At 36.7% G+C, this 11,046-nt stretch overlaps 1 protein-coding gene across 1 annotated transcript; it reads right to left on the reverse strand.

Annotated features, from left to right (window-relative positions):
- Positions 1-5,718: 5,718 nt before the first annotated feature.
- Positions 5,719-7,495, reverse strand: LOC125372575. The gene is made up of 2 exons (XM_048382993.1): positions 6,476-7,495; positions 5,719-5,779 (listed from the first exon to the last, which is right to left on the reverse strand). The coding sequence occupies exons 1-2, from the start codon at positions 7,282-7,284 to the stop codon at positions 5,719-5,721; spliced, it is 870 nt and encodes a 289-aa protein (XP_048238950.1). The 5' UTR covers positions 7,285-7,495.
- Positions 7,496-11,046: the final 3,551 nt, after the last annotated feature.

An 11,046-nucleotide genomic window follows, 5' to 3' on the forward strand; every position in this document is an offset into this window, starting at 1 on the left:
ATTAAACACCTCACCATACACAACACCACACCCTGTAGTGCCATTAAACACCTCACCATACACAACACCACACCCCGTAGTGCCATTAAACACCTCACCATACACAAAACCACACCCTGTAGTGCCATTAAACACCTCACCATACACAACACCACACCCCGTAGTGCCATTAAACACCTCACCATACACAACACCACACCCTGTAGTGCCATTAAACACCTCACCATACACAACGCAACACCCTGTGGTGCCATTAAACACCTCACCATACACAACACCACACCCCGTAGTGCCATTAAACACCTCACCATACACAACACCACACCCTGTAGTGCCATTTAACACCTCACCATACACAACACCACACCCTGTAGTGCCATTTAACACCTCAACATACACCTCAATACAAGCACCCCAACACACCTCACTATGTCGTAAGAGGCGACTAACGGGATCGGGTGGCTCGCTGTCCTGATTGATGCATGTCACCATACACAACACCACACCCGTAGTGCCATTAAACACCTCACCATACACAACACCACACCCTGTAGTGCCATTTAACACCTCACCATACACAACACCACACCCTGTAGTGCCATTTAACACCTCAACATACACCTCAATACAAGCACCCCAACACACCTCACTATGTCGTAAGAGGCGACTAACGGGATCGGGTGGCTCGCTGTCCTGATTGATGCATGTCACCGTATCCCATTTGCTTGGATCGATGCTCATAGTGTCAATCACTGGATTGTATGGGCCACATTTGATTATTGACAGGCCGCCGTCATATAGCTGGAATATTGCTGAGTTGGGCGTTTAACAAGTAACAAAAAATCTTACGACAAGCATGGGTTTCTGGATTCCCGGATCTTTATGGGTTTCCTGTTGGTTGATAACTGTAATGATACGATTGACATGAGAATATCTTAATGGAAAATAACACAGACAGCACAGTTTATCTTATTGGGTGATAACTTCATAAATATCAGAATTACGTAATAATAGGCTCGAATCCCGGTTCGCCTTGATTATGTTTCTGGGTTCTAGCACCATTTCCGCGCTCATGGGTTTCACCAAAGAGTTTAACGTCTGAGACCTGCGTCACTTCAAGATTTCCTCCCTAACCAATCTGACAGCCCGTGATATAACAGAAATACTGATCAAAGAGGCATTAGATCCAAATAACTCACCAAGTCAGGCGCAGTAATAGGTGGCAGACAATCGAGGATAACACAGGTCTGGTTCACAACTTATTGTTTTATGCAAATACTGGACAGCGGATGAGGCTGGTAAACTCCATTTCTCCTTTCGTTTTACGTCCACTGTACATCAGGTGAATGGTGAAATCAAATTTTTCACTTCATCCATCACCTAATAACAACATATCTAGAAATAAACGACCTTTTTCCCCCTGACGTCATGTTCATACACTTCAGCATAAAACGTCAACGCCAGAGAATAACAAGTCTCGATTATCCGCTGAAACAGACCCCAATTGGGCGAAAATCATATGAATGGTCGACTGAAAATCAGTGATGACACCAGGTGTTCAGACACAGACAGACAGACCAATGATCTTGTGTTTGAGACAATACTTTTACTGTGCCATTTATTTCAGTGAGTGAGTGAGTGAGTGGCCTGTTAGCTTAATGTGGGAGGAAAGCCCGAAGTGATGCAGGTCTCAGACGTTTACCACTTCGGTGAAACCCACGAGCACTGGTAAGGTGCTGACCAACCTAGAAACGTAATCGGGGCGAACCGGGGTTCGAACCCACCATCATAGGTTTCTGGCGTGCCCGAGGGACGCAACTCTGCACAACGAATCGCGGCGCCTTAGACGACTGGGCCACCCGTGCCCCCTCATTTATTTCAAGGCCCCTGAGAAATGGTTTTAGACACTTTGATTGCATTGTACATTACGAAGACATGACACTTTAATCCCGCTGCTGTCTCATGACACAGACAGCAGTGAGGGGGTTAAAGTAGCTAAACCACATGTAATATCGTTCATACCCTAAGGCACGAACATGGTGAGTTGAAAGAAAAATTATTTTGTTTGTTATAAGAATATAAGTTATTGTTGAAAGCAGTGATGTTAATGTGTGTGTAACAACCTGCCTCAATCAAATGCAATAGTTGTTAAAATAGTTTTGTTTCCAAAGCAAACTATCTTGTACAGATGTTTAAAAATGGAACATGTGACAAATGCCTTAATTGAAATAAAGTGAACCCCGTTAGTCTGGACCCTTGTTAAATCAGGACCTTGCTTTCCAATCGATTACAGTTTGGAACATCCTCGATATGCTTGGGTATTACATCTCAATTCTATTCGTATAAATATCCCGGATCCATTCGCTACGGTAACAACTAACTTAGCATAGACTATATCTCGCTGATGTGAGTAATTTGATTGGACGGCTATTTTTAGGGCATGCCTTTCGACCCGGGTTCAAATAAATCTATGGTAGTGAATTGGTCCAGGTATTTGTAGTTATAGAATAACGGTATAATACACTCCATAATTCAGGATCAAGACAGCATTCAACTGATATCTCTATGTACCGTGGACTCAACTCAGAAGTTTGTATTCTGGAAGATTACCTTTGTTACGGTATTAACGTGGCTTCGGAGCATTTCAACTTTTTTAGTTGGTTTACAAGGCCTACCGACAATTATGAAAAAAAGTGACTTTTGGCAATTACGTTATGGGCCGACAAGTAAATGAAATAGAAATCACCCCTATTCGTAAGAAATGGTGAATAATACGTATACAAAGCTTTATTCGAACAAAGAAAAAAAATATAAATTATCTTTCTGTAAAGCTTGTTTGATTGTTCATTCATAAGTAGCAGGACCAATCTGGAAGGTGATTTTTTTTCGACCACCTACAATGAATTTTAGGTCAAGGATTTTGAAAACCAACTAATAGCAAATAAAAGGTCTAATTACACCAAAGCAGTTTACCAGGAAAGTGAAAGACATCATGAGCATCGATCTACGCATTTGGGATATACTGCATCGCTGATAAATCGCATTATTTTTGAGAATCCATAAAGCAAGTACATGGACACCATCAAGATATATTTTACGCCCGTTTCCAAAGGTTTGTTGAAAGTATGTTTAAAAACAGGAAATTTTGTTGATAAATGTTGGTTCAGACGGGTTTTTTGACGGTTAATAAGTCAGATCAAGCACTTCCCCTCGGATTATGATGATGTTTAAAACCCTCACCCACGGGGGTATTTTATCCTACACTTATATATTATATATTAGAAATATGAAGTAATTATTATGCTCGTCCAAAGCTCTCATGTTGGCATTTGTGTTGCTGACATATATTTACAATACGACACTACAGTGGGCTAATAAAAATCAAACTATTTTTTCTGCATCCTCTGGAAGACACCATACAAAGACACAGAGGCAGAATACATAGAGGTTATCACGCGAGTGTGTTTGGGGTGGTAAATATGATGTATTAGGAATAAACATTGAATTTTACGAGCCTTAGCGAGCTAAATACAACGTGTTATTCCCAAATCAGGATATTTACCATCCCCAAATACACAAGCGTGAAAGCCTTTTTATCATATAATGTCATTCTTCAACTGTGCTCGAAAATCCCTTCCTATCTCTCACAAACAGTACCTAAACTTTGCAAATTTTCCTGGATGGTGCGCATTAACATATATTACGTCGGAGGGTAAGTGATGTGTCAGTCGGACAGTGAATGAGTGAGTGAGTTTGGTTTTACGCCGCTTTTTTATTCCAGCAATATCACGGCGGGAGACACCAGAAATGGGCTTCACACATTGGACCCATGTCGGGAATCGAACCCGGGTCTTCGGCGTGACGAGCGAACGCTTTAACCACTAGGCTACCCGACCGCCCCCAGTCGGACAGTGACAACAGTCAGTATAGTTCCAACTGAAACATGTCTCTTCTACAGTGGCATAACTAAATCTAGCAAAACAACAACTGTCTACACAAATTGTTTCTCTTTGCATTTCGCCGCAATACATCGGTCCGTCCGCTAGAGTAACTGCCCTTTATATCAAAGGGAAGCTACTCTAACCCGAGTCTTTGAGACTTCACGTTTGTTCAGTCTGCCTGTCCTGTCATAACGTTACGAAGTGCAGTAACGCAGTGCGACAAAACGAAACAAGATAACAATTCCGACATATTTCGGCCAATTCCAGCTGTCTTAATATGGTGAAGAGTTTCTAAGCTGCAGAGGTCTACAAGTAGGGAGGTCAGGCTAATTTTGTTCATACATAATTTAATTCAGGTTTATACATCAACTTTTAGTTCATGTTAAAATGAATAAAAAACACTTTACCATTTTAATTTATGTCAAAAACTTTTTGAGATATGGCTGTTTTAAGGGGTGTAAAAAGCGGCCATTTTGTTTTCCAAAATGGCCGCCATTGAGTATGCATATATTTCAGGATTAAAAGGGGCCGGGAAAACAAATTGAAAAGGCATTTTCCTGTTTTTAATATATCATTCATCTCAAAATAAAAATCTCAACCAAACCATATATCATCAGCTCCATGATTGTATCATAACATTTAATAATTACAATTTAAAAAATGCAAAATAGCCATTTATAAGGGCAAAAATAGCCAAAATGACCACACTTTGTATGGTCTTAGAAATGCATTGACAATTAACTATCATTTTAAGATTCTTAATGTGATTCAAGAATAATATATATTAACAAAATATAAAGTTAAAAACAATTAAATCCTTCTTTATCATTGAAAAAAATCATCACAAAAATGTGACTTTATCATTTTTCATCTGAATATAGATGTGGCACCAAGCGATGATCGGAGTTCCTTCAATGACATGCACAAAAATGAACATAACTTTTTTAAAAACGAAGATATCTTTATGAAATTTGGAAGGCATGTACATCTTTCAATGCTCCATGTGTGGATACAGCAAGATATGCTGCAAGTAATGAGATTTTCTCTCTTCTTGAAGTACAAAAAACACAATGCAGATATGCAGTTTTGATTGGTTTTATTCACATTTTCATTGTCATGTGTTCATCGCCATACTCTCTCATCACAGTTTTCACATTTTTAACGCTGTTGTTCAGTATTGAATCACTAGAGATATATAATTCATTGATATAGCTACAAAAGCAGAGCAATGACTAAACAGTTTACACCAACACATAGAATGTATTCATGATTGTAACATAAATAATCACATGTGCAAAGTGATGTCCAAGAGTGCTTAATAATACAAATAGTAGTTAACAAGCTAAAATCAACCCTTGCTTATATATCATTCAGGACATGGGGAACCAGTTCACAAGTTTGATGTCTGATAAGGAACTTAATTCCTTAAGTTTTGAGGCATATGCCCCACAACAAAAAAACATTATATCAGAAAATAAGTTGTTTTTGTTGACGTTAGTCAGCTGATGAAGGCAGTGCCTCACATGAGCTTGAGTGCTTCGCACATCATGGAATTAGTTCACATGAGGCATTGTCTTTATCAATCTTTATAAATCTAGCATGGAGGATATATGATTAATCTTGCCAAATAAATATTCAAGCTTGGGTCCGTAAAAAGGATAAGGGAAATGTTATTCGACAACAGTTATTTGTTGTAAGAGAAGAGCATACCATGTTTCCAATTTAGATAATTTTAGCTGATATCTAAACTGAACACACAGTAGACTCATCCCTTGAGTTACCGGTATGAATGCAGGGAGGGCTCCGACAACGAAAGACATTGGGTCAGGATTGGGTCACTGAAACAAGAAACATATCATGTGAAAAATTCATCACTATAATTTTCATACAATGTATCAAGTTTTTGGTAGTTATTTTCCCCACTAATGAAGTATAACCTTCCGTTCAAAGTGCAGATATCAAGTCCAGAATAAAAAACATATTTATTTTCAACAATTTCAACATATTCTGGTTGTGGCCAAACAAGACTGCTTCCTTTCCATCTCATAAATTTGACATTTGCTTTTTCAGAATTATTTTGAGAACAAATATTGAGGACAACACCAACAAACCACCCTTCATTGTATGCAACACAAACATAATCCCCTTCTTTAAATGAATAACAGTATGAATAAGTTTGTAATTTTGTTTTCTTTGTTGAGGTTTCAGTTGAAGTTTCATTTGATGGCGGTTGTTTTCTTTTTTCTCCTTGTAAAACAGGTGGACCAGTAGTACAAGTACTAGTACTTACATTAGACACATTTACTGAAAGTCCAATTCTAGCTTTCAGAATAATTTCTAAATTTGTACGTAGCTCTATACTAGAAAACTTCTTATTGTCTTTCTGAAATTGATAAAGCTTAATGAAACATTTTTGATAGTTTATAAGTTTTTCATATTTAATTAAATCTTTCAGAATTGACAACTGTCTTAATTCGGTTAATCCATTTAAAAGTCTATCCAAAGAAGAGACTAAACTGATTGGTCCACCATACAAATTGTTTACTTTATGGATGATAGACAGTCTATTATGTATTGCTTGATTTTCCTTAGCAGCTTGTTTCTCTGCTCTCTCGTTTACTTTTTCTTTTCTTTTTTGTTTAATAAGTCTCTTTCTTTCTCTGTATTTAACAAGCATTGCTGGTGCAGCTGACCTGGCTTTTCCAATTAATCTTTCTCTCTCTGCAGGTGACAATGAGTCAAGATAGTCCACACTTTTATTCAGTGACCAAAGTAAAATTCCCTCAATTCCAATTGTGTTTGCATTTGGCATTTTATGTATTAAACGATCAAGGCCTGAAAATAATCTTTCAGTTGCAATGTTATGTTTTGGAACACCTGAAGTTTCCTGAATGATAATTGCTGAAGGACAATGAAATCTGCCACCAGGTAAATGGTCTTTGAGCATACGCTCAGTTACGACAAGAAAACTTATGCAGCCCACAGAGAGAGCTTGATAAGTTAGAGATTGAATATCTTCCTCAACATTCATGTACAAACTGTCATAAACATAATCTTTAACAGGTTGAATATTGTTAAATAAACATGAACTTCCATCCAGTAATTCGGAGGGATCACTTGACCATGTTTTTATTAAACTGTGAAGGATAGTATAATAGTATGAGACATCTATTGCAGTAATATTTTTTTTAACCATTAGCTTCATCAGTGGCGTCGTAATTTGTCTTTCCAGAATTCCCATAGCCCGGACACCAGCAATAATTAGTTTATCTTTAGCATCTAATTCAATGGCTTTCATTAGTTTGTTTTTATCAGGGCCTAAGGTGCTAATGAAATTAAGCATATCCTGTAAGTGGTAATATGCATATGAAGCATTTACAAATGGTACATTAAATCTATTGTGTCTGAATGAATCTAACAGAACTGGCTTTTCAATGAATTCAAAGAATTCTTTTGGTTTCCCACTTTTTTCACAGGCATCCTTACCAAATGCAGTACAAGTTGATCTAATAAATTCAAGGGTAGCACTACCTTTTCTGTGCCAGTTCAGTCCTTCTTCCCTTCCAATTTCCATTAGATTCTACCTTTTCCCATTCTTTAATGTTAGTCTCAAAGTTATCTTGGAGACCCAATATGAAATGAAATCCACAATAAAAATCATTAATTTGAATCAATTCCTTCTGTTTTTCTGTCGACAGTGATTTCCAGTTTGAAACATATTTAGGTAATATTCTGGAACGCCATTGTTCAATGATTTTGACACATTTTTTATTGACTACATGTCTGTCTGTCATTGTGTTCATAAACTTCACCAAAAAGTCATGAATGATATTTTCTTTTCCTTCAAAGGGATCCTTTTCTTCATTATCATCTATGCATGAAGCTAGTTCCTCTAACATAAGCTCTAATCCTTCCACCTGAGATTTAGCGTCTCTACTGTGATGATCCTGTAACGTTTGCCCTGTGTTAGTTGTAGAAATAAAGTTTACATATTTATTGTGTTTTTTTGTGGTACCATCAGTCTGTAATGTGCAAACATTAGCATTTTTAATATTAACTGCAGCTATGGTCTTAGCTATGATTCCAGCCTTAGTTGACATATATTTCAGCAATGTAGCTTTAGGCAAATCTTCTAACTCAACAGATATATTTGCAAGTTTTTTTAAGACTGTCTGTATTATTTTTGGGATGTGTTTGGAACCAACACCATGATTCAACAGTTCATAGCACACAATTCTCACCTCATCTGTATAACTGCCATTTTTAAATGTTTCAATTTCTGGTTGTAGACTTCCAATCAACATATTTAACTCAGCATTTTGCAACTCCAATTCCTTCACTTTACTTTCTAGTATTTCACTTTTATTGTTACATTTGTCAACCTGTGAATTCTGAGCAATGGATTTGTTTTGATAGTAGGTCTTTAATGAACGAAGTCGTTGATAACGGTTTTGGATTTTTCTGCATTTTAACATCATAGATGCTAGCTTCAGTTTTTGTTGACTATTTTCAGATAATAAACTTGTAATTTTCTTTTGTTTCCTCTTTATTCGTTTATTAACATTTCTGTCTGAAAAAGATTTGATCTTCTCAATAGTGTTCTGCTGCTGTGATTCAAGATATTTTACTTTCTTTTCACACTCATAAAGCTGTAATGATACATTCTTCTTTTTGTAGGTAATAGACTGAATATGATTCTTGAGAGTTTCATTTTCAACTAAAAGCTTATCATTTTGAGTTCTCATTGATTCTGATTGCCTCACATTAGAATTTGTTTTGGAACCAAGCATGGATTCAGAGGCAGAAGACACAGGACAAGCTACAACAGGATCATATTTAGATCCCAGAAATATTTCTTGCTGCTCTCTTTGGCAACTTAAGTTTTGTTTCTTTTTGTGAATAAAATCCCATTGAGACCTCAGTGTATGAGGATTAGGTTTTCTGTCCAACTTGTAAATGTATTTAATCCACAAAGAGCATTTATGATAACAAACATTTTTTCCGAATCTTGTATGTGCGAAGAGCACAAACAATAGCTTTGTTTACAGAGTTTTGATTAACATCAATAGGCAAAGGGTTTTCAAGCCATTGTTCAGATATACCAATTTCTCTCAAAATTTGAGGGAACTCATCAGCAGGTAAAGAAACAATTGGATACATTAAAGATTCATAGTTCCAATCACGTTTGGAAAAATAGCAACACTTGTTACGGAGTTTCCTGAGGAAAGTCCGTACACACTTGCATGACTGCAAAAGATTTTCAAATACACATGTCAAATTTGTATTAAATGTGAAGTGCTGGCTGTCTTCTATCACCTGGCAAACCAGCATCCAGAATCCCAATGAGCGGAAGACAGGTTGGCTGATCTCCTCCAGTGACCAGTCATCTGAAACAGATATTTGGAACCATTTGAACTTATATCCATTTCAGCATCAAGGCAGATAAAAAGAAGCTATTCAAGCATTAGTAATGATAAAATAGTATATTCTTGGGAAAAGTATATTTGCCTGACCTAATCACATTAATATTTCATAGGTCTTTTACAGGCTTGGGTTTCTGCGCCACTCCATCCAACTGTTGGATACATAATGACTAGTGAGATAGGATAAGTTTTTATACACAAAGTCAAAATATTATCACACACTGTCACACACTAGGACCATTCAACATTTTTCAAACAGTTTAATAAATGTAATGTTAAATCTGCACAGATCAAAGTGATGATAATCAAATACTTGTAATAAATAAGAGACTATCTGTTGTATGGCCTCTGATAAGATTTATAAATGTTTGGTGAATATGGATGTACATAATTAAATCATCTAGAATCTAATGGGAATTTTGGTAATGACTCTTCATATAATTTTTAATTCAGTTCAATTAAATTTAATTTAAAAAATTGTTTCAGATTTGATAAAAACGTAACTTTGCATTAAATCTTATTCAATGTCACAGGAGCTTTTGTTGTTCAGTATATTTTGACCATTACCCCTTTCGCGGGGTCATTTCTTTTATTTGTAGATATAAAAATACATTGTCAACATTTTCTTCCAATTGCACAGTAAATACTATGAACTAACAAGTTTTCAGCCACTTATCATTTAAGTTGTCAGATCAAAGCAAATCTTCGAAAAAATCTCATCTAAGGCTAATGTAGTAAGACTACGACGGCCGGACACGAAGCAAACCGGAAGTGAAATTGAGAATAGTTTTCATGTTTCTATGACAGCAGTTCAGTCGACAGTTCACTGGCAAATTGCAGAATCTTGTTGACATGATCTCATTTAAGAGAGCTATCGTTTAAATATTTGAAGATGGTAAGCAGACATTAAAAGCCACACAAAATGCCTTCTTTAATAAAGTTGTAAACAGTCGTAGTATGAAACGTGGATCAGTCCATTCTGATACGGGTATATGTGCTGCTATGAAAATCTCATTGTACATAAAAATAAAATTTTACATGTTGTTATCACAACGATAAATGTATGTTGATTTTCTTTACAAATTAAAATGTCTACAAGCGAGATAGTCGTACCCGTTAAGTCAGGGCGTGTCAGCAAGTCCTGCACTTTCTCCCTTGACACCCCCACAGCGGACCAAGCCCACTCGGTCAGCGACTGAACTGTCTGCACCGCTGTGATGGAAATTGGGTCTAATTAGGATACAATGTAAACAGAAAATGTTCCTAATATAACATTTCGATGGCAGTGGTGTTGTGAAGAAAATTTTAGGAATGTGAATGAACACAGGAAGTCTGGAATGTGTTGATTGTCATGATTTACGACAGAAGGCGACAGCAAGGTAAACACTTGGGCGAATTCAATATTACAGATAGGGGAGAGCAAGAAATTCTATAATCTTAATATTTGTTCCCCATCAAAGAACATTCATTCATATATTAAAATGGAAGCGTATTAGTAAGAATTAACAACATTCTACTTAATATAAGTTTTTAAAGGGGATTACCTGTTACATTGTCCGTGGGGACACTTCCATCATAAGCTTTGTCCCCGTCCACAATAAACTTGTCCGATTGCGAGTCGGCTGTCATGTCGGCTGCTAGATGTGAAAAACGATGGAACTTTGTTTGAAAAATAGTAGGTG

The sequence above is a fragment of the Haliotis rufescens genome, unplaced genomic scaffold (assembly GCF_023055435.1).
Source record: "Haliotis rufescens isolate VD_foot unplaced genomic scaffold, xgHalRufe1.0.p SCAF_43, whole genome shotgun sequence".
Taxonomy (NCBI): Eukaryota; Metazoa; Mollusca; class Gastropoda; order Lepetellida; family Haliotidae; genus Haliotis; species Haliotis rufescens.

Bases quoted from the DNA above. Each gene is read 5' to 3' on its own strand.
- LOC125372575 (XM_048382993.1), bottom strand. From the start codon at position 7,284: ATGCTTAATTTCATTAGCACCTTAGGCCCTGATAAAAACAAACTAATG. The intron at 5,780-6,475 runs GTATGGTGGACC...TTCTTGTTTCAG, and splicing joins ATCCATAAAGTAAACAATTT to TGACCCAATCCTGACCCAAT.